Source organism: Felis catus, chromosome A1, assembly GCF_018350175.1.
Source record: "Felis catus isolate Fca126 chromosome A1, F.catus_Fca126_mat1.0, whole genome shotgun sequence".
NCBI classification, from domain to species: domain Eukaryota; kingdom Metazoa; phylum Chordata; class Mammalia; order Carnivora; family Felidae; genus Felis; species Felis catus.
In genome coordinates, this window is record NC_058368.1 from 188459479 (window position 1) to 188483212 (window position 23734).

The window sequence follows — 23734 nt, forward strand, 5'->3', positions numbered from 1 at the left end:
AAGGTGGCCGTGTCCAATCTGACTCCACACACAGCCCATTAGTAACTGCATGACTTAAGAAGCAATAAAAATATTATGTTCTTCTTTCAATCTGTGCGTATTGTTGTTTTCAAATGACTACTAAAAAGTTGTCAGAACATAAAGACTTATCAAATTGTCTGGACCAACCTACTTAATAAATGAAACCATTAGGTATCTCTTTTGGCCTAAGGGTGCCATGAAAAAAGTCACTGAGGCACTCAGGGTTCTGTAAACTGAGAAGGTTTAGAAACCTCTGCTCTGGTCAGTAATGTTTTCCAGCTCCCAGGGACCTCATTTGTACCGACCTGATTACAAAGCATATCTAGGTGTTGGTTTGGGTATTGTGGCTGCTTCAGCTCAGTGACTTTTCCACCTTTCAGTGCCAAAGGTACCCACGACACAGGCCATCCTAACTAGTGCACGCAGCCCAGGGCCTGCTCAGCCTTGCAGGGCATTTCCCACAGCCCTCTGCTCTACTCACACTGGCCCTCTTTCCGCTCCTCAGACACACCCAGCGCTCTCTCATTATGGGGTCTTCTTACTTGCTTTTATCCTGTTCACTTTCATCTTAAATGCCACCTCGTCAGGAAGGCCTCCCCCGACCTATTGCAGCCAGGTCTCTCTGTTATTCCATCTCTTCCACCTTTCATTTCCTTCATGGTATTTTGTCCCTCTGCATACACGTATTTACCTCCATGGGGGCAGAGTCTCTATTTGCTCACTGCTGTGTCTGAAAAACTTAGCACAGTGCCTAGGATATAATTGTCATTCAATAAATAACTGTGAGGCAGACCAATGCCCACATTTTGACTCTGGCCCTGTCAAGCCCAAAGAATTCAAAAGGCTTTCCTGGAAAACAGCCCTTCACATAGAAACATGGGCCAACTGTATCAGTAGCCCTGGCACAGGTCTCTGGTCCAGGGTGGTATCTGAGATCATGAATCCCAGGTCTGCCCCTCCTTGCTGGTTGACACTCATTCTGTCTCTACCTCCAGGGTCTTTGCCTATAACAGGGTTGTTATGGGAATTAACAACCTGTCATTGGTGCTGTCACTGGTGCCTGGCAAGAAACAAATGCTCTAAATAAAAGTCAGCTGCCATTATGAGGACAGCATTCAAGGACTCCCCATTGATGCTCACATATCATTCTTAGGGGAAGTTTCTGCCTCAGAAACTGATGGGTCCAAATGACTCTTGCTCATTTTAAAATACATGGATCACTGCAAACAGTGATACATGGGCAGTTAATACCCAGACCCATCGGTTCCCCTTGCACAACTCATGATTGGAACCAAAAATAATCTGTATGGAACTCTGACTATCCAGTTGGATGCCAGAAATGGAGAATGTTCACTGAATTACAGCTAATTTGTCTAGATGTGGCCTGCCCTAGGGCTCCAAACACTGAGTGTATTTGCTTGATCCTCTCACCCCTCTGCTTGCTTCCTTTTAACCATCTTCTAGGCTTCTGTCCAGTGGTACCTGGGAGCTTCTAATCACACGGCCATGTGGCTCCCCTCCTTGCAGGGGGAGGACACATGAGTGCCGTCTTCATCCATTCATACCGGATTGCCGCTGCATTCTCTTTCCTGAGCCTTCTGCCCACAGTCTCTCCTCACCTCACCTAATCATATCTGGATGCATCATTTTCAAAAACCACTGGAATCACATCCTTCTCCTCCCCTCCTATAGCTCACATATCTGAAAAACAATTCTTCCTTTGGCCTCCTATATATGGCTTGGCTGAGGATAATGCCTTTCCTGCTAACCTGAGTAGCCCTCACTTCATAAACATAATATAGGGTGGCCTTGCGTGACAGATGGTACTGATGGACTTGAACACATGATGTTTCAATTTCAGCCTCTTGACTTACTAGCTACATTTTCTATGGCAAGTTAACTTCACATCTATGAGCCTCAGTTCTCTCGTCTGTAAAGTGGGCAAGACAGTACCTGCCTCATAGTTTTGTTGAGTCCTGGATGGGAAAACACACAGGAAACATAGCATGGTACCTGGCAGACAGAAGCATACTCAAAAATGTTAGCTTTTATTGTTTCTCATACAAACTCAACTCCTCATTCTTCAAGTCTCAGCTTAGACATCACCTCTCCTGGGAAGCCTTCTGTGACCACCACCCCAATGACGAGTATGTTTGTAAAGCACCCTACCCTGATCATCATCGTAAGATGTATCACACCCCAGTGTCATTGCCTCTTGGCTCTTTGGTTGCCCCCTAGGATGCGTGAGAGCATCACTGCAGGGACAGCATTTCTACTACACTGCCATAGCATCTGGCATAAAGTAAGTGCTCAGTAACATGTAGTCCAATGAAAAGTAATTAAAGAAACAAACTACTAAAGACAAAATCATTATTAAAATTTTGCTATTACATGACCTAATAATTGCTCCATCATAAGACCAGAAACTCGTCTGGCAACGAACCACATTCCTTTTTTATATTATTTAATTTTAATAAGAGTTACCATCTATTGACCCATCTTTTTTTCTTTTTTTAATTTTTTTAAACATTTATTAATTTTTGAGAGACAGAGAGAGACAAGAGTGTGCGCAGGGGAGGGGCAGAGAGAGAGAAGGAGAGAGAGAGACACAGAATCCGAAGCAGGCTCCAGGCTCTGAAATGTCAGCACAGAGCCTAACGCAGGGCTCAAACCCACAAACGATGAGATCATGACCCGAACTGACTGACGCTTAACTGTCAGACGCTTAACCGACTGAGCCACCCAGATGCCCCCGTTGATCCACCTTGTACATAGAATGTAATTTGATTTTTGTATCTACTCTCAGAGCTGTACACTATCAGAGGTCCCATCTTCCTCAGATGAGGACACGGAGGCTCAGAAAGTTGAAGTGATTTGTCCAAGGTCATCCATGTGGCAGAACTGAGCAGAGACCAAAACTCAACACTGATCAACTCCAGGGTCTGTTTGCTGTGCTGCTTTTTGATAGAAGTGAGGATGCTGCTTTTCCCTTTTGCTAAATTTCTCTGGCCTCTCAAATACTCCAGAGTGGCATTTCATCATCATTGGTGCTTACGCCACATACACGGTAGTGCCCTAGGTGTAAATCAGTTTGGTGACTAACCGCCCGGTACCAAGCCACATATTTGTCTTGGCATTATTTAACTTTCACGCCTCATCGGGTCTCCCCAACATGAGCAAATCCTGTAGGCGGCAGTGCCCACATCAAACCATTCTATCTCCCATGGTCTAAAGGTTGTTACATATTCACGTAAAATGACTGGAGGGTCTTTACCAAATGTGACAGGTAAGTTTGAACAGCCTGCCTTGGATCTGTGGTATAAACAGTTTTCACACTGGGGAATCCAGGAGGCACCTACAGAAGACAGACATATCTAACAACCTTTGTACTACTTGATTTTTTTTTTTTTAACCAGGGGCATGAGTTATTTTTTTAAAGTACCATCAAAAATAAATATAGATCGATAAATAGAAAGGATTTTTTAAAGCCAAAAATTGGAGAGAAAATGACAGGGCAGGAGACCAGGGTCAATAGCTGCCTTCCAGGATAGGTTTCCAGAGCAAGATATAATAAAAAAAAAAAGCCCAGATGAATATAAACGCCTAATAAAGAGAGAAATTAACATAGGCTCAAATATGAGTCCTAGACCAACAGTCACAGTGGAAGATGCTCCAAATGTCAGGCCCTGATTTTTGGTCCAAGCTACTTCGTGTCTAGAGAATTCTATGCTCCCAGAAATTCTAGCAGTAGGAATATGCTTTATTGAACGATGATTTAACAATTTACCCTACAAATGCAGGGGGGTGGCCAGTTGATATGCAATAATTGTCTTTTGGTTTGAGTTGACGTGGAAAGACGCAGTAGATGGTAGCACTTCACCCCAGAAGTTTGCCCTCTCCACCTTGGTCCCACCTTGCTTGGTTCTACCTGTCTCAGGTGACAGTAATACCAGACCAACTGTTCCCGCAGCTTTCTAACATAAGCATTTAGATACCTCTGCAACCCTACAGCCCAGGACACACCCACTTCCGGCCTGCACACCCATTCCTTTCACTGGGATTAACATAAAATTGCACTTAGAAAGGAAGAGAAAAAGATTTCCATATGCAAATGAAGATATCAATGACAAAGTGGAACACTTGTATTACTGTGCAGTCCGTCCAGTCTAGCAGGCAGAGATGCCCACTTGGGCAACGGACTTCTGCAGTGACAGCATCTGACACCCATTGCCTTCAGAGCAGACCCAGATGGAAGGGTGACTGTAGAAATGTGACCGGACTCACTGTTGAAGGGAAGGAGGTAGGTGAAGACACCTCAGCCCCTTTAAAAAAGAAGCTGACTTTAGGGATCTCTTATAAAGCATTAAAACAAAAAACATATCTGAATGACACTTGAAAACTTGAATGAGATCACTTTGGACTGCCTTCTGCTTCCAGGAAAACACCACACCCATGACACTGGGTCTCCACTGCCACCCATAAAGTCCAGCGCTTCAGCAGTGACACGGCAACTCTCATCCCAAGAGCACATTCAATTACATGACATAAATATGGACCATATCTAACCTAGCACTGTCCGGTTCTAGAAAGCAAATTCCTAACCACGACATATTCTGCCTTTTTTGCGTGCTTCATTCATGTCTTTTTTCAATGACATTTTTTCTGACTAGAGAAGTAATACATGTCCATTACAGGCATTTTGGAAAATTAAGGAAATCAAAAAGAAGAAGACAAAAATCATCTATGATCATACCACTCAGATTATTCACTGTTAAGTTTTTGGCCATAGAACCTCCAGTCTTTTTTTTTAAAGCACACATCCCACAGGTATGCTGTTTCAAACGGGCACATGCACCTCAATATTTATAGCAGCACTATCAATAATAGCCAAAGTATGGAAAGGGCCCAAATGTCTACCGACAGATGAATGGGTAAAGAAGATGTGGTATATATATACAATGGAACATTACTCGGCAATCAAAAAGAATGAAATCTTGCCATTTGCAACTACGTGGATGGAACTAGATGGTATTATGCTAAGTGAAATTAGTCAGAGACAGACAAATATCATATGACTTCATTCATATGAGGACTTTAAGATACAAAACAGATGAACATAAGGGAAGGGAAGCAAAAATAATATAAAAACAGGGAGGGGGACAAAACAGAAGAGACTCTTAAATATGGAGAACAAACAAAGCGTTACTGGAGGGGGTGTGGGAGGGGGGATGGGCTAAATGGGTAAGGGGCACTAAGGAATCTACTCCTGAAGTCATTGTTGCACTATATGCTAACTTGGATGTACATTTTAAAAACAAATTAAAAAAAATAATAATAAAGATGAAAAAAAGGCACACATCCCCCATGCAAGTGGGAGCTACTTCCCATGCCCCTAAACTAGAAGTGTCCCCTCAAAGCAGCTAATCATTTGAGGGAATAACACTTGGTCTTGTGTGAAATTAATTGTCATATTTCTTTACTTCACTGACAGCCCTAACCACTTATATTTGACTCTCAGTCACCTACCTGGTTCCCACCCAGTTGGAGTATCCATTCCTCTGGGATCTTGATCCTCTCCACAGCTCAGGGCAAAACAGACTAGTGTAAAACCTGACTTTCATTGTGAGCCCATTCTCTTTCTCAATGATCAGTTTATAGGTGACCAGGAAGATGAGGAGAAGAATACGAGGACTTCCAGGACAAATTCTTTGCTCCTAAGAGAGACACACAAGGAAAAAACAGTCCTTTATTATCCTAGATGCTGTCCTGTGTGGATGAATGCCTAGAACCAGAGAGCTATTTTGGGAGGCTGAGAGAAGCTAGCTGGAGATTAAAGCTCAAAGCGCCCTAACTGATCCAGACAGAATATTCTAGGTGACCTCCAGCAAGATACAAGTAACCACTAGACACAAAACAGACTATTGTGAGAAAACAGCAATTTACAGAAGAATATGTATAGTATGACCCTATTTATATAGCCAGATAGATATAAATGCATAGAAAAAAGTCAGGAGTAGACTCTGGAGAAATATACATGAAAATGTTGGCAATGGTGACCTCTAACCACCATGTGAATCAGGGCTTCAACTGTTTATTCTGCATGTATTTGTAGTGTTTGAAGTTTTTACAGTAGCATGCCTGCATGTATTGCTTGTGTAATTTTTTTAGCATTTTAATTTTAAGGAGTATGCAAGGCTTCCCCTTTATTTGAAATTTGTATTAGAAAGCTCAGAGCATTCATCTTTTAAAAAAAAGTTTTGGGGCGCCTGGGTGGCTCAGTCAGTTGAACTTCCGACTTCGGTTCAGGTCATGATCTCATGGTTCATGGGTTCGAGCCCCGCATCAGGCTCTGTGCTGACAGCTCAGAGCCTGGAGCCTGCTTCAGATTCTGTGTCTCCCTTTTTCTCTGCCCCTCCCCTGCTCATGATCTGTCTCTCTCTCTCTCTCTCTCTCAAAAATAAATAAACATAAACAAAAATTTTAAAAAAAAGTTTTGTGGTCAGAAAACTCTTCAAGTTATTTTCAGTTTCTAGGGGGATCCTCTCCTTCTTACAGCTCAGCCTGCCTGCTGTTTGCCTGCAGACCTTACTTTTCCACAGGAAGAATCTGAGGGAGATCACAGGCTGTGGTTCAGTTTACTTGGGGCAGAGTCTGGACTGTGATGTGGGGCAAGGTGATAAACATCTTCTATGAAATCAGGATAATGGGCATTTGGCTGACATTACCAGAGTGCCGTCCGGCCTTGTGAGTGTCCAGAGATAAGGAAGGCAAAAGATGTTATCTCTGGACAGTGGCACACTGGGGTTATTCAGAGTGTCTCAAAGTGCAGGCCAAGATCCCCACAGCAGAGTCACCTGCAAGCTCATTAAAATGCAGATTCCTGGGGCGCCTGGGTGGCGCAGTCGGTTAAGCGTCCGACTTCAGCCAGGTCACGATCTCGCGGTCCGTGAGTTCGAGCCCCGCGTCGGGCTCTGGGCTGATGGCTCGGAGCCTGGAGCCTGTTTCCGATTCTGTGTCTCCCTCTCTCTCTGTCCCTCCCCTGTTCATGCTCTGTCTCTCTCTGTCCCAAAAATAAATAAAAACGCTGAAAAAAAAAATTTTAAAAAAAATGCAGATTCCTGAGCCCCACCTCAGATCTACTGATTAACAATCTCTGAAGGTAGCGCCTGAGAACCTGAATTCTTTATTATCTGCAGATAAAGTGTGAGAAGTACTTTCTTCATAGGTAAACTGGACTTGTCAAAATAGTCGGGCCTGTGGCAGAGATGGGGCAAGTGCAGGTTCTTCCTTCTCATCCTGGTTATCTGGATGCTCAGGGCCAAATGAGTGGCTAGCTGCAGCCACAGGGTTTCATGGCATGAGGACTATTAGGAGCTCTATCTCAGGCTCCTCCCATTAATTCTGTCACTCATCTTCTAGCTTCAATGTCCCCTAGCAAGCTACCAAAAGTCTTCCTGGGACAGGCAGGATAGATAGATAGATAGATAGATAGATAGATAGATAGATAGATAGATAGATAGATAGATGATAGATAGATAGAGATAGATAGATAGATAAATCAGCCACTTATTAAGCACTTAGCCAGGATGCTGTGCTAAGTGCATTGCATCTCACCTCATTTAACCTCACAACATACCTAAGATCGGGTACTATTATTAACCCCATTTTACAGATGTGAGAACTGAGGCTTAGAGAAGTTAAGTAATGTGCACAGCAGGTGCCGGAATTCAGGTCTACTTGTCCTTGGTGCAGGTGGTCCCACACACCTTTCACACAGGACTGGTCCTGGGGCTGCAATCTGAGCCGGGGCAGGGGGGGGGGGGGGAGCAAGGCTTACCTTGAACCTGCTTTTGCAAAACTAGCACGCTATTTTTACTTAGATTTTATATTCAAATCAGTTTTTTTTTTAATTCTGAGGCTGCTTTTATGAACACATTGGTAAAATGGTTTTGTCTTACTTGTCTTATTTTATGTAAGTATGTACTTAAGGAAGGCCACAGAAAGGCTCCCCTGTGGTGATGCAGCCACTGTAAACAAGCTGGTGAAACTATTTCTGCCAACTTTATATTAAGTTTTCTGTTAAGTAATCTTTGATGACTTGTTGGGAGTAGTAAACACATTTTTACAGAAAGAAACCCCCCCATTGGTACATATTTTAATGTATGTATGTGTGTGTGAGTGTACAGGTGCCTCACATAACAACAAAAATCAAACTGTGGAAAGGTCCCTTCCGCATCACCGTCCAGCTATATTCGTCAGAGATGCCCATGGTAACAAGCAGGAGAGCTCACGCGTGAACACACACACACACACACACACACACACACACGGTATCATACAACCCAATACAATGCAACTTACTTTGTTCATATCTACATATGACTTGGATACAGGACGTTTCGCTTTGTTGTTTAACTTGAGAAGAACTTCTGTTTCCCTTGAAGCCTAGAGGGCAGAGGAGGTGGGAGAAGGCACTCGAGCTCGAGGTACTGTCTCCGCCCAAGCCAGAGCACCAGGTCGGATAAACAGTGGGACTGCCAGCTCAGCAGACCCCGCCCTTCCCGGATGGGTCAAACGGAGGGAGGAAGTGTGCGGTTGGGAAGCTCCGCTGCTCTCGCCCGGTCTCCAGTTTTCCCCGCGCAGAAACTGCAAGGAAAGTTAGTATGGGAAGCTGCGTCCACCTGAAACCCTGCCGGGGCCCAGGAACTTCCCAGGCGGCGGGGACTGGGGACTGTGCTCCGAAATGGAGACCTCGCGGGTGAGAGCGAGCTCTCGGGCCGCCGGCGCGGGACTGGCACGGCCTCGCAGCAGCGCCCTCTCTCGGCGGCCCTGGGTACGGCCTGTATCTATCGGCGTGCATTTGTGGGCTTGTACTTGGTGTTGGTGTTCCAGCTAGTGTTTCTGTTGCTGCTCTTGTGCAGAATGGTTGTGGGTGTCTAACACCGTGTTCACCTTTCACTCCTCTTAACAATGTTAAATTCCTCTAGGAATTTCTAGCTAATTCTGCTAATTCTGTGCATCGGTATAGAGCTCCTAGGGCTCTATGGTTTTGTGTGCATAGGAGTGTGAGGTTATAGTCCGGTGTGTGCCTTGAGTGTGGCATAGGTTGTCTATATCCCTGACTGTGGATATTTCACTTTCTGTCCCCACCTGTCTGTGAGCAATTACCTATGAGCATGAGCTGTATCCCTCCATATTTGAGTCTTACTAGTAATACACATTTTTACCATCTTCCCATGGCTGTGCCTGTATAAATGTACAGGCGCGTGTGTGGTGCATGAAGCCACAATGGGTAGTAATGGGATGTTTCTGAAATCCAGATGTTGAAGGAATAATGTGGAAGAGGGGAACCTCAAATATACTAAGCCTTTTGCCCTTCATCTCATTCTCGTTGACTTCAGAAGAACCATACAGTTTGCTTTTGGACCCTCTGGCTTACAATTGCTTGATTCTGACCTGAACCTGGCCTCCTGTGTGAACTCTCCTTGGCCTTCCTTCTCCTGTCTGTGGAGGCTGCCTGCTGCAGGCAGGCTTTAAGCCCATTGACCCTGATGTCAACAGAAGCAAGTGAGCATCCCATCTCCTTCCTTTTTCCCCACCCAAAAGTCACTTCCTCTTAGTTCATTACCTGGGATTTTGATGCTTGTGTTCCCTCAGCATTATTGATACACATGGGGAAAAAAAAAAAAAAGGAACTTCTTGAAATTCCCCCAGAAGGTTTTGAGAGTTGTTTTCAGTGTTGCAACTTGAACAAGTCAGTTTCTAGTTTAAGTTTCCATCAGAAAGCTTGGTAGGAGTAGGGTATATAAGCCCCAGTAGTAACAACAGCAGCAACAGCAGCAGCAGCAGCAGCAGCAGCAGCAGCAGAAGAGACTAGTTTCAGACCCAGAAAACTCTGCAGCCTGCCCAGAAGCAAGGTAAGCACTTCCTTGGCCCCTTCTAGCTTTCCACAGGCCCGCAGGCTGTCCGGGGTAGCACCATTTGAGTGGTACCCCTACCCCTGGCAAGCTACCAGGAGTGTGTGGATTTCTGGAGGCATTCCTGGTGACTTACCTGCCGGGACACTAGTGAAAAGTCAGTATTTTGGGGACTGATGTATCAGGTCTTAATTTTAAAAGTCAACTAATAATAATTGTACACGAGAGTCTGCAAATGAATGCACATTTGATAGAAGGGCTTGTTTTGTCTTGTCTGAGAGTAGTGTGTACATAAAAGAGTGTTCCTCAATTTTAATGCCCACCAGTTAAATTGTATCAAGTGAGTGGTGCCTCTGTTAGGACTGTAAACTTTTTTAAAGCTGTTCGTTCATTAAGCCATAATGAATTCAATAAACAATTGAATTCATACTTACACCTCATAATTGAAAGTTGCAGAGCAAACTTTGTGTTGGGCTTAATAGATAGTTGGAACAGTCAAGCAGACTGGAGTCCGGGTTATCCAGATTTTTTTGGATTAACTTCGAAGCTACTTTAAAAATGAAAAGCAGCCGCATTGTTTAAAAGTATTTGCCAAAGGGTTTTAAAATCTGTGAGGAGGAAAACAAAAGATTATACTCTATTAGTGTCTTATGGTTGCCCAGGTAAATCGTGTGCAACAGTTTTTCAGGTTAAAAAAAATAGCGATCAGGTTAAAATAACATTTTAACCAAGAGATTACCAAACCCCCGCTGATGGCCCACTTCCGTCAGATAAGGAACTTCAAGATATTGGAAAGAATTTGGACAACCTCTTGGGGTTCCTTTTACTGGGATCTGAAAACTGATGATTTCTGTACATTTATTCATTTTCCTCTAATAATTCATAAGATCCCTCGAGGCCAGAGTGTTTATGCTAGACTCTGGAGGTATAGTGTGGAGTCAGAAAGACATGATCCCTGCCCTCAGAGAGCTCAGTGTGGCAGAGAAGACAAACATCGACAACTGTATTACCGCAATCACAGGAAAAAGTGCTATGAGTGGGATTCAGGGAGAGCAAACAGCCAGGAGTCCTGACTTCCTTGGGGCACCCTGCTGGATACCTTCATGAATTATTTCATTAACTCCTCACCACAGTAGGATGCCCATTTTACAAGGTTGAATGTGAGACTTAAATAAGTCAAGTGACTTTCCTAGAGTCACACAACTAATAAGTGGAAGGGCTGGGATGCCAATGCAGTCTGCCTGGCTCTAGAATTGGGGGTGCTACCCATGCTTTGTGTGATTTTGCCTTTTTATTTTTAAATAATAATTCTTTTTATTTTTTATTTTTTTTAATGTTTATTTTTGAGAGAGAGAGAGAGAGCACGACAGAATGCTAGCAGCTGAGCTGTCAGCACAGAGCCTGACGTGGGGCTTGAACTCACAAACCGTGAGATCATGACTTAAGCCAAAGTCAGATGCTTAACCAACTGAGCCACCCAGGCACCCAATAATAATTCCTTCTAAATTAAAAAGTAACAAAATAAAGCTTGCAAACGAGATGCCCACCCAAGTGTCCTGGGCATGCCCATGTTGGCACCAGCTTTAGGGAGCATAACCATACCACAGGACCTGGGGTCCCTATGTTCCTTATACAAAGATTTCAAGAATTTAGAAAACCTACAAAATTACATGGAAAAAAATGTTTAATCCTGAAGACTCTCAAATGTAACATGCCAAGGAAATGTGGGCTGTGGAATATAGCTCTCTGATATCAGCTGATCTGGAGAACAACAGGGCAAATACATGCTGCCCCCTTTTTGGATTTCCCTGGGTTGGATTAAGAGAGTGACCCACCACCACATCCCCCCCCCACCCCATCCAGCCAGTGTTCCATGGTTTAAAATGTAGGTGATACTAAAATGCAAGTTGTTTCTTAGAATCATCACCAAGGCTCCCTTGATCGTGAAGTGCAGTTCACCTGAAATTCTCAAACACATCTAAGGCCCCAAGAGGAAGTGCCAGGCATATAGCCAAAGGGAAAATCCCAGCATTAAGATAGTGCAAAAGAATCACCAGGAGATGCCAGGAATCTCTGTTATTTCCCTGCCCAGAGTGCCGGCATCTGGGCTTTACAGGCCTATGTAATTACAATACCTCTAGGGCATTTCCCTACAACCAGCAGGAAGGTTTTGTCCGCTGTTGTATACAAAACAGACAAATCGCATTTTTCCTTTATCTCTTCACCCAAGTACAAGCTAACATGTTATTGGTTGCCTTCTATAATATGATATGTCATCTCATTGCATTCTGTCAACAACCCTCTGAAATGGGTATAATGTCCATTTTATAGACGAGGAGACTGAAGCTCAGAGATAATTTGGGCAACATCACACAACTATAAGTGGAGGAAGCGGAATTCAAGCCCGTCTGCTGGACTCCAAGCCTGTGAATGTACTAACTGATACCCTGTGGCAACTAGTACATTGTTACAGTCATAACTTGGACATGATTAATGGGCATGTCTGTGAAAGCTCCATGCTGCAGTGACAAAGTGCTGACAGTACAGGAAGGCCTGACTTCTAGTCCCATATCTGCCACTCTCAACCTTTGTAATCTGATTGAATAAAGCACATGGCAAGGTTCTCCTAGGATTAGCAGCAATTCTAACAAAGCCGTGATTTGTCAATATTCAGTCACCCCAGCCAAAAGATGTTCATTTTTAAGGTATCTGGCTGAAAATTTTTTAATGTTTTATTTATTTTTGAGAGAGAGAGAGAGAAAGCACAAGCAGGGGAAGGGCAGAAAGAGGGAGACACAGAATCTGAAGCAGGCTCCAGGCTCTGAGCTGTCAGCACAGAGCCTGATAAAAGGCTGGAACCCATGAACCATGAGATCATGACCTGAGCCGAAGTGGGACGCTTAACCGACTGAGCCACCCAGGTGCCCCCTGACCAAAAATTTTGGGTCTTATTATTTGTATGATTTATTCAGTGGTTTCTGAAAACATGTTCCTGCAGAACATTGGTGCTCTCTGAGATGGATGGAGGTGTTTCAGAATGAAATTCAATAATCACCATCTCTACCTAATTCAGAAGTAGGGTACAATCTTCACGTCCTGAAGATTTGCATAAACCCTGGATCCCAATCTAGATTGAGTTTTACTCTAAGATGGTAGCTGATATTTAGCACAAAATTATACATTTCACTTTTCAGAGTGGATATATCAATATTTCATGGCCTTCTTCCAAAGAACATCTTGGTTTTCAGAGCTGTGGACGCTAAGCATGGGTTAACCCAGTAGTTCTCAAAGTGTGATCCCTGGACCAGCAACATCAGCTTCACCAGGAAACTTTTAAGAAATGCAGATTCTGAGGTCCCTCTCCTCCTTCCATCCCCCTTCGCCCCTACCTGCTGAATCAGACACTCTGTAGGTGGAACTCAGCCATCTGTGTTTTAGCAAGGCTTCCAGGTTACTCTGATGTGTGCTCAAGTTTGAGAATCACTTGTTTCGTTATGTGAGAGGAAGTAACCTTTGAGTTTGGAGCAGTTACAATCTAAACGAGGAGAGAAACTAAACCTGGCTGCCAGGTGGCTGCCATAACTTGGATCATAAATATTTGTTGAATGAAAGTATTTGCTCCTAGAAGACAGGACCCAGGCCCAAAATCCTTTTTTTTTTTCCTCTCCTAACCACTCTATCTCTATGCCCTTTACATAGTAAGTACATAGTAAGTAAATAACAGTTGAATGTTGATCCAGACAAGTCATGTTCCTTCTCTGCACCTTAGGTTTCTCAGTTTAAAAATGAGAAGATTCTGGGACGCCTGGGTGGCTCAGTTGGTTGGGCGGCCGACTTCAGCTCAGGTCACGATCTCGTGGTCTGTGGGTTCGAGCCCCGCGTTGGGCTCTGTGCTGGCAGCTCAGAGCCTCCAATTCTGTGTCTCCCCCTCTCTCTGCCCCTCCGCTGCTTCCTCTCTGCCTCTGTCTCTCTCTCTCTCAAATAATAAATATTTAAAAAAAAAAAAAAGAGTATTCTATCAGATGGCTGGCCTCAGTTCTCCTTCAGCTCCAGATAGTCTGTGGTTCTCTCTTTGGAGATGTTCTTACTCAGAGACTGGCACAGGGTTCCTGCAATTCGCGTGGTATGAATCTGACGAGACAAATCAAGATTAAAACCAAGGTACATTGAATGAATATGGTTTCCAAAATGACTGAGTAACTGCTGACATTGTCTCTTCTCTTTTCCCTCCTCTTCTCTCTCTTTCTCCTTCTTCTCCTCTGTTTCTCCGCCTCCTGCAGATGCATCCTCAGCAGCTGGTCATCGCCTGGTTTTCCCTGGTTTTGCTGGCACCTCCCCTCATGGCCATATGGGAACTGGAGAAAAACGGTAACCAGCCTCTCCTTCTCTGGGGAGGCCCTGAATTCCAAGCCAGGACTGTCAGGCAGGCGGTGTGGGGACCTCAGACTAGAAGGGGAAACCAAGCCTTGGGGCCTCCTAGTGAGTGCCATCCCTGGGAATGTGTGGGGCTGTCTGTCCTTCCTTCACCTTTGAGGGTGTCTGTGTTGTTTGGCCTTCACATTAAATGCCACAGTAGGAGCTTTGTGTGGACTCTGATGGGAAAAGATATATGGATTTTGCCAGTATTACTAAAAACTGGCTGTATCGTTCAATTAAAATTCCAAAGTGAAGGATTTGAAAAGCATAAGAACTCTGTTCTCTCATCCCCGCTCCATCACACAATATCACCCCCTCTGCTGGCACCAAGAGTACTAACCTCTGACTATGCACTTGACTAGACTCACATTGACTTGGGCTCAAAGGCTGATTCTGCCACTTATCAGGTAGGTGACCTTGAGCTGGGTCACCTCCAAGCCTGAGTTTCCTCGACTGTGACCTGGGGATCACAAAGAGTTGTCTACTGTACAGATGATTAAATGTGTCAGTGAATTCAGGGAACAGCACAACAGATGTCCAGTGACAGTCAATGTTAGCTGCTATTGTTCTGGTTGTTTAAAGTGATGGCAATGATGATTCAAAAGAACCTGTTTATAATCCCAATGACCAATAAAAATTACTAGAATAATAGAATAGGTGTTAGTGAAATTCACTATATCCTTTTATTATCTCACACAAAGTAATGTATTAACTGATTGTTAGTTGTTCCTGAAAGACCTCAAATGTTTCTCGTTTAATTCTCACAACATCCATATAAAATAGGGACTGTCTGTACCCCATTTTAGAGATGTTGAAAATAGAGGCTACAGAGATTAAGCAACTTCCCCAATTTCACATACTTGGTAAGGATAGTACAGGGACTTGATTCCAATTCTGTCTCACTTCAAAGCCTGTGCATTTAAGTATTTGAAGAAGGTCTTACAAGAAGGGACATAGAGCAATGGTTTCCTATGTGCTTGGAGAACAGGAGGAAATAGGCATAAGTTACAAGTGAAGACATTTCCGCTGATGACCAGAAATAATCTTTCGATAGGAAAGTACCACACTGGAAAATGGGTACCCGAAAGGAATGTGGGACTATTCTTCTATTCTTAATCTTTTCGGGAAGACAAGAATTCAGTCATCTCCTCTCCGCCTGAGGAGGGTTTGAGTTTTAGACCCTGCCTTGAGGAAAGGCAAAAGCCTGAGCTAGATGATTATGTCAGATTCCTATCAATCCTCGTATAGTTAGTGAGCTCAGGAAACTTGGCCCTCGCATAGTAAACCCTTAAGTTACTTCTAATTTGGTAAACCACAGAAATTCCAGGAAGTCCATGTGAGAAACAGAGGGCATAGGACTTTGGAGACCAGATGAGATGATAAAGCCAGGCACAAGGTTCCAGATGCTCTTCATCAGGCTCCCCTTTGTGGTTGTTTTCCCCTGTTCTTGGGTAAGGGTCTTCTAGGACTTCTGAGTTTTAGCTGTGACAGAAAAATAGCCTTGCTGTGGTTCAATTTCCAGCAGAACAAAGAAAAACTAGAGAAAGCCGAAGGTGAGACACGGTTTTATTTCAGCATAGGTAATCATTTCCAAAGAGTTGGGTCCCAAATACTTTTTACCTCTTGTTTTGTTACCGATTCAGTAGTTAAAAATCCCTCGGATCTAAAGTGAGAACTTTATATCCCACAATGCTTTACATTTGGACGCCAACCATAAAAGTCACCATTTATAGAGCATTTAAGGGCACTACGTTAAGCTGTTGTATGAATTGGCTTATATAATCCATGTCTCAACCTGCTGAAGCAAGCACTAATATTTTGCTCATTTTAAAAACGATGACACCCAAGCTTAGAGTAATTGAATGTCTCGCCTGAGGCCACAGGCAAGTATAAGATACAGAGCTGAATCTAAACTCAGACCTATGTGACTCCAAAATCCAGGCTCTTCACCTGTGTGGCTCTCCAATTAGAGAGGGCATCAAAATCATATGGAGAGCATAACAGACCACCAGGCCCATCCCAAAGTGGCTGGTTTGGTAACTCTGAATTTGGATATCTATCAGTTTCCTCGGTGCTGCTGCTGATAATGGTGGCTGAATGATCAGGTTTGGGGAACCAGTGCATTGAATGATTCTAGTTAATGAATAAGTGATGCATGAGTGAATGAATGAAGCTGTGATGTGGCACACTCATTGAAATACTCTACTAAGCCATTCCTCAGGTGCGAGTTTGGATACTCGTATTTGAGATCCAGTGCAAAGTCAACGAGATAGAAGGCCTGAGCTACAGCTCTTGTGTTTCTAACTTGATGTAACCTTGCTTGGTCTGTTGGTTTCGGTATGAAATGGGAAGACCAGGATCTACTGAACTGCTTCATAAGGGTGTAAAATTGTTTTTAAAAGTGGAATGAAAATCTCTGTTGGTGAGTTTTGCACAGTAGGGACTAAATCCTTAAATGCCCTTGGAAAATTGTAGGACAGTTTCTCTGTGCAGTCATCTGACCCTTTGGTCTCTGAATAACAATAACAAACACTGAGTTTACTGTGGTAGGCACAGTGCTAAGTGCTTTATATGTTTGTTTTTTATTTAATCCTCATAGCCAAACCTACGACATAGATGTTATTATTGTCATTTCACTGTTGAGGAAACTGAGGTTCATGGTGATTAAGTACCTCATTCCAAATCCCTTAGCCAATTCGTGGGGACAGGATTTCAGTGCTGGTCAGTCTTTCTTGACATTTCTGTGCCCTGCCTTATTCCCTATGAAACCAAAGTTGTGCTGGAAGGTTCTTATCTCCACCAGGTCTTTGGTAAAGAGTTTTGTGCTCTTTGCATTTTTGGTGTATCAAGGCCTTCTCCATCTGCTAGCTAATCAGAAGTTAATTATTGAAGACAGCCCGTCAGTTAATGAGTGGATGGCAGCTGTAAAACTCTTTGCTTGTCTTAGGGCGCCTGGGTGGCTCAGTTGGTTAAGGGTCCGACTCATGATTTCAGCTCAGGTCATGATCTCACAGTTGGTGAGTTCGAGCCCCGCGTTGGGCTCTGCACTGGCAGGCTTGGGATTCAATCTCTGTCTCTCTCTGTCTCTCTCTGCCCCTCCCCCACTCATTCTCTCTCTCTCTCTCTCTCTCTCAAAATAAATAAAAATTAAACAAACAAACTACTCTTTGTTGTCTCTTCACGACCTGGAGTCCAAGTAGGGCCCAGTGACCTGAGATCATCTCAGCAAGTATTTGCTGTTACAAACAAGGCTGTGCTTTTCTGCAGTGCAAATGCACAGGTGGTTCATAAAACCCAGTCCCAAGTTCACGTTGTTCACAGTCCTGTTCTCCATTCCCTGTGCTCTCCAGTTTATGTTGTAGAGTTGGACTGGCACCCTGATGCCCCCGGAGAAATGGTGGTCCTCACCTGCAATACTCCTGAAGAAGATGACATCACCTGGACCTCTGACCAGAGCAGTGAAGTCCTAGGCTCTGGTAAAACTCTGACCATCCAAGTCAAAGAATTTGCAGATGCTGGCCAGTATACCTGTCATAAAGGAGGCGAGGTTCTGAGCCATTCGTTCCTCCTGATACACAAAAAGGAAGATGGAATTTGGTCCACTGATATCTTAAGGGAACAGAAAGGTAATCCCATTCCCTCAGATGGTGTTTTCTCTTTTGCCCCATAAAAAATTAAAAAAAAAAATTTAATGTAAGTCCCTTGCTGAAACCACCCAGCACCTGTTTTTCTTTGCTTTCTTAGACACTTTGAGTAATCAACCATCCACATCTCATGTTCAGAGATTTTCGTGGTGAATCTGGTTGGTTTTCCTGAAGTTCTTTTTAAATGGTTAATGGAAATTAACCAATGTGTATAGTTCATAACTCAGCTCTGTGATGGCAGCCTTGCCAAATTTAATCCCTCCCTCTGATATATCAGGTGCAAAGTATACTCTGCAGAATCAGCATCCTACTGACACATTCCCAGTCCTCGCTGAACTGCCTGTCAGGGAAGCAGCATCATTTTCCAAGGAAATAAATGGAAGATCTTCACTCCTGTACCACTTGGTGGCCTGTGGTTCATCACAATTAAGATCTACCTGAAAGAAAACTTCTAAATATTGAATTTTTGTTCTTTTCAAATCCAGAATCCAAAAATAAGATCTTTCTAAAATGTGAGGCAAAGAATTATTCTGGACGTTTCACCTGCTGGTGGCTGACGGCAATCAGTACCGATTTGAAATTCACTGTCAAAAGCAGCAGAGGGTAAGTGAAACCACTCTGATCTCTTAGCATTTTGTGACAACTATTTCATTAAGAAAATAAGGGCAACCTAGCAATGGCCTATCAGTTAATGATAAGTGAGCAAACACAGTCAGACCTGTATTTTTTTCAACACCCCCTCTTGCCTAAATTGGGAAAAGAACATGGAGATTTAAGCTAATCACCTGAACAAATGTGTAGGTTAGAACAGGACATTATTGGGGCCTGAGAATAGCCTCTGCTGTGTTTGAACCCACTCATCCAGATTGCCTGGCAATGCTTCATTAAGGCTCACGGCACCATGGGGAGGCATAAAAGGGGAAATCGAAGCTACAAATGACTTGCCAAAATTGCACCCTGAGATGAAAAGAGAAACAAAAGCTCTCGGACACAGATCTTGAAAGCCCTGAAGCCGACTCCAAAACTCTGAGGCCTCCAGAAATTTTCTCAGGGCCATTTCAACTCCTTTTCCCTCTGCTGACGTCACTAATCTGAAGTTCGTTGTTTGTCCAATACACTTGGACTTCCCCTAAGAAACCAGTTTCCATGGATACCGAACCTATGTTAGCCAGTCTGTGTGACTTCCCTCACTCACCATCTAGGTTCCTGAACAAGGCAGGGTAACAGAGCAAACCCCAGGTGATTAACTGAGCAAATTAACCTCTGGAGTCTTCCTTTCCATCTTTAAGATGAAAATCCATACTAAATGGATGCTTATACAAGGGCACAGAGACATGGAAGCCAGTGTTCATTGTAATGTTTTTGGTAATCAGCAGGGGAAAAGCTAAATAAAGCGTGGTACATTATCCCCCAGCTTAACGTGCATTCATCAGAATGGATAACCCAATCTGTGTGGTCTGTCATGGAGCGCTCTCCATATGTTCCGAGGGGGAAGAGATGGTTACAAACCATATATATATATATACATATACATATATATATATACATATATGTATATGTATATATATATATATGTATATGTATATATATATATGTATAGTAGGATCCTATTTAATGGAAAATAAAAGCATTGTCTGTATATAGACAAAATTTGTGTGAATGCATATATACATGTGGATATATGATTGGTCTGAATATTCATAGACTAAGGTCTGGAGGGACACAACAAGCTATGAATAGTATTTCTATTTGGGGAGTGAGATTAGGGTTGAAAGAGGCACACACGTTTCATTTATACACATTTTTATCTTTTTAATTTTTTATCATTAGCATGTGTTGATTGTGTAATTAGAATGAGAAAAACGAATTTAAAATTCTAATACGGAGATTTAACCCAGGGCTCTGGATCTAGAAATTTCTGGATTCGTTTAGGCCAGAGGCATGTAAATGCAGAGCTGTCTCTAAATATTTGTACCACCTCTTGAAGCAAAGCTTGTTTTCATGGGGAGGGCAGATTCTTACCCCCTTAGGAGAAATCAAACCAGTTGGAGAAATTGTGTCCTCAAACAGCTGCCTGGCTCCAGCCCCTAGAAACTCACCCACAATTGTGTGACACAGGGTAATGTCTGTCTTTGACTTCAGCTCCTCTGACCCCCAAGGGGTGACTTGTGGAGCAGCGACACTCTCAGCAGAGAAGGTCAGAGTGGACAACAGGGATTATAAGAAGTACACAGTGGAGTGTCAGGAGGGCAGTGCCTGCCCGGCTGCCGAGGAGAGCCTACCCATTGAAGTCGTGGTGGACGCTATTCACAAGCTCAAGTACGAAAACTACACCAGCAGCTTCTTCATCAGGGACATCAGTGAGTTTGCTTGATTATACGTACTTACTAAGGATAAATGCCATTTGTCACATGTACACAATGCCCCATGCACTGAGGTAAGGGGTTTACATGCATTATCTCTTTTATTCTAACCCCCCCCCAAAGTGTACAATGTAGATACTATTGTCTGCATTTTAAGGAAGAGAAAATTGAGTCTTACACAGGTTAAATAAGTTGCCCCAGATCTCACAGATAACAATTCAGACCCAGTCCCGCCCCACTAGAAAAAAGTAGGCTCTTGGGGCACCTGGGTGGCTCAGTCAGTTAAGCAACCGACTATTGATTTCGGCTCAGGTCATGATCTCACAGTTCATGAGTTTGAGCCCTGCATCTGGCTCCCTGCTGACAGTGTGGAGCCTGCTTGGGATTCTCTCTCTCCTTTCTCTCTCCTCTCTCTCTCTCCTCTCTCTCTCTCTCTCTCTCTCTCTCTCTCTCTCTCTCACACACACACACACACACACACACACACACAATAAATAAATATACATTAAAAAAGGAAAGAATAAGTAGACTCTTGGCTATACTTGTATTCTGCTATTCTGCTGTCCAGGAAGCTTCCACAGGGAACCTAGGAGGAGCCCCTCAAGCATACCATACCATGCCAGGCTTCCATACTAATTGTGGTTATTCCCAACCAATCTTTCTCCAGCATTGGAAAAGAGTCTTCTTTATTGGAATATAAGACCCTCCGAAATGGACATCGATTTTTTTTAATTTGCAGATGGAGATTTTGCCATTTGTCATTTCCTTTGCCATTTATCCACTGAATTTTCATCATGAAGTAAAATGTATAAAACCACAGAACTCACTCTAGTATTTGTGGAGAGACTGCCCTTGGCGGGTAGGGAAAGGTTTGCATTTACATAGGATGGCCAGGGAAGGTCTCTCGGAGGTGACATTTAGCTGAGTTCTAAAGGAAAAAAGAAAAATGTCAGTTATGTTAATAATAGAAGAATATTTGAAAAACATCTACCAGGAACCATGGTCTTTGGGATTTGGACATCCCATAGAATGTCTCCTCTGCCCTTGTCTAGACAAGGGTCTAGAGTCTTCCGTGATACTTGCTACTGTATCCTCTGTGCACAGTCTAGTTAGTGACTGGCACGTGACGGGTGCTCAGTCATCATTTATTGAATGAATGAATGAGCATAGAGACAATTTGATAACTGCTGCAAGACGAGTCAGTGCCAGCTGCCATGAAAAGACAACAGAAAGAGCACTAAGTGGAAATTCTCTCATCTCATCCCCAGCAAGGGGCTCCACTCAGCTCCAAGTTCAGTGCAAAGAGGCATATTGACCACAGAGAGGGTGGTCCTTCACCACGTAGCCCAGATATGAGTCTTGTCTCTACAAAATTTCTTCTGAGCACTATGCAGAGGTGGTTCCACTGCTATGGCTCATCTGATTGTGCAGTGGTGAGGATTCTGAGCCTCTCTAGGGGTCAGCCACAGAGGCTGTGGCCGCCTTCCACAGGCACCAGCAGCAGGGGTGCCTCATGTCTGCCAACAGGTGCCCAGAGAAGTGAAGTAACTACCTATGGACTCACAACTGGTCAAAGGTGAAAGTCGGTTCAGAAGCCAAACACCATACACCATACACCAAAGAGCCCCATTAGGAAAATAAAGGGCGTTTCTTTGGATTCTTCCACAGTCAAACCGGACCCACCCAAGAACCTGCAACTGAAGCCATTAAAAAATTCTCGGCATGTGGAAGTGAGCTGGGAATACCCTGACACCTGGAGCACCCCACATTCCTACTTCTCCTTAACATTTGGCGTACAGGTCCAGGGCAAGAACAACAGAGAAAAGGTAAGATGTGATCCAGGCTCCGTGTATTCAGTTTTATGCACATCCAGGGGATGAGGATACCAGTAACTAACATTTATCTAGCACTTTCTAAGTGCCTGAGACTGCGCTGAGGGTTTCACATGCATATCTCACTGAATCCTTAAGGTAACCCTGCAAAGGCAGGTAGTATTATCACCACTTCACTCGTGGAGTCATGGAAGCTCAGAGAGGTTAAATGACTTGCTCAAAGTTACTCATCTAGGAAAGAGGAAGGATCAGAACCACGGAATTCAGTCTAGGGGACGCAAATGGCCTGCACCGAACCACACTACTATTGCCTCCAGTATGGTTCGTCATTAATTCTTGCACTCAGAATTGATCCCCGTATAAGAAATCTGGGCTCGAGGCACCTAAAATTATTGCTTGAATTTAGCAAGTGTAATGAATGATAGAACATTCATGCTATGTCTCACCCAAAATGGATAATTCCCAGCTGTTCCACAGATGGTGAAATTATCTTATTGAACAGAATGTTAGTGTTCACACAGGCTATGACAATGGCTTTCAAACTTCTTGCCTTGGCATCATAGTTCCCAGGTCCAAGATGCACTTTTATAAAGCCCAACACTGCTTTGACCCCGGTTTTAGAAATCACTGGATAAAGGCCTTATTCAGGATAGTATTTAGCATTTAGAAGGAATTCAGTCATTTAGTCACTCCCTGAACATTATGTTTTGTAGGAGGGAAGGGCTATTCTGGGTGAATTTTACCTAAATATTATTTAAAAACTTCATATGTATCTTCCCTACATAAGATTTATATCGTCAATAGATAAATATCTACTGAATACTTTCTACCTGATGAAAGACTTCACTAAGAGTTTTACATGATGATTACCTTTAACTTTTACACGTCTTGAGGTAGGAATGATTATTATCCCTCTTTTATAAATGACGAAACTCAGACACAGAGCCTAAAGCATTTTCCTGTGATTACACAAATAAAAGTAAACAATGCCTGGATTTCAGCACGTTTTCTGATAAAAGGATCAGGATATACTATTTAGGAATATCCAGGGGGCAGCTATAGCAAATCTGCCCTAGTCCCACCATCGCCCAGTACAGACTGAGTGTGCATTGGGCCTTCAGGCAAGGTAGCTGTGCTAGAAAGATGTGAGCTGGACGGAACCATTCCTCCCTCTGGGCTGAGGTAGAAAATGTGTTTAGAGCTTCTATCAGTAGGTGGCGCAAGTTCTATACAACTCCACTGTTTATTGCAACTGTGGAGCCCTTAAACCCAGGTGTACTTGTTTTGAGAGACCAAGCGTTGCAAAAATAGGCCCAGCCCATCTTGTGACTGCATTGCTAAAGACATCCCTCTCCTTTGCAGAAAGACAGACTCTCCGTGGACAAGACCTCAGCCAAGGTCGTGTGCCACAAGGATGCCAAGATCCGCGTGCAAGCCAGAGACCGCTACTATAGCTCATCCTGGAGCAACTGGGCATCCGTGTCCTGCAGTTAGGTGAGCAGGCCCACAAAGCCCAGCCCGTACCTAAACACTCAGTGGAC

The 23734-nt window shown here is 43.6% G+C and overlaps 1 protein-coding gene and 1 long non-coding RNA gene across 5 annotated transcripts in view; one reads left to right on the plus strand and one right to left on the minus strand.

The window, feature by feature from the left end:
- LOC109503415 overlaps window positions 1-8519 on the minus strand; it is a 66768-nt gene extending 58249 nt beyond the window's left edge. For all 4 annotated transcript variants that reach the window (XR_006584553.1, XR_006584551.1, XR_006584550.1 and 1 more), the window contains exons 1-2: window positions 8383-8519; window positions 5548-5735 (exon numbers count right to left, since the gene is read on the minus strand). This is a non-coding gene — a long non-coding RNA (uncharacterized LOC109503415). The remainder of the gene's footprint in view (window positions 1-5547; window positions 5736-8382) is intronic.
- A 5699-nt stretch (window positions 8520-14218) lies between these two features.
- Window positions 14219-23689, plus strand: IL12B (interleukin 12B; the record flags this gene model as incomplete). The annotated part of the gene is given in 6 exon segments (NM_001077413.1): window positions 14219-14306; window positions 17705-17980; window positions 18484-18601; window positions 20141-20358; window positions 22030-22187; window positions 23556-23689. Coding segments are annotated over 6 exon segments (990 nt in total).
- Between the last annotated feature and the right edge of the window lie 45 nt (window positions 23690-23734).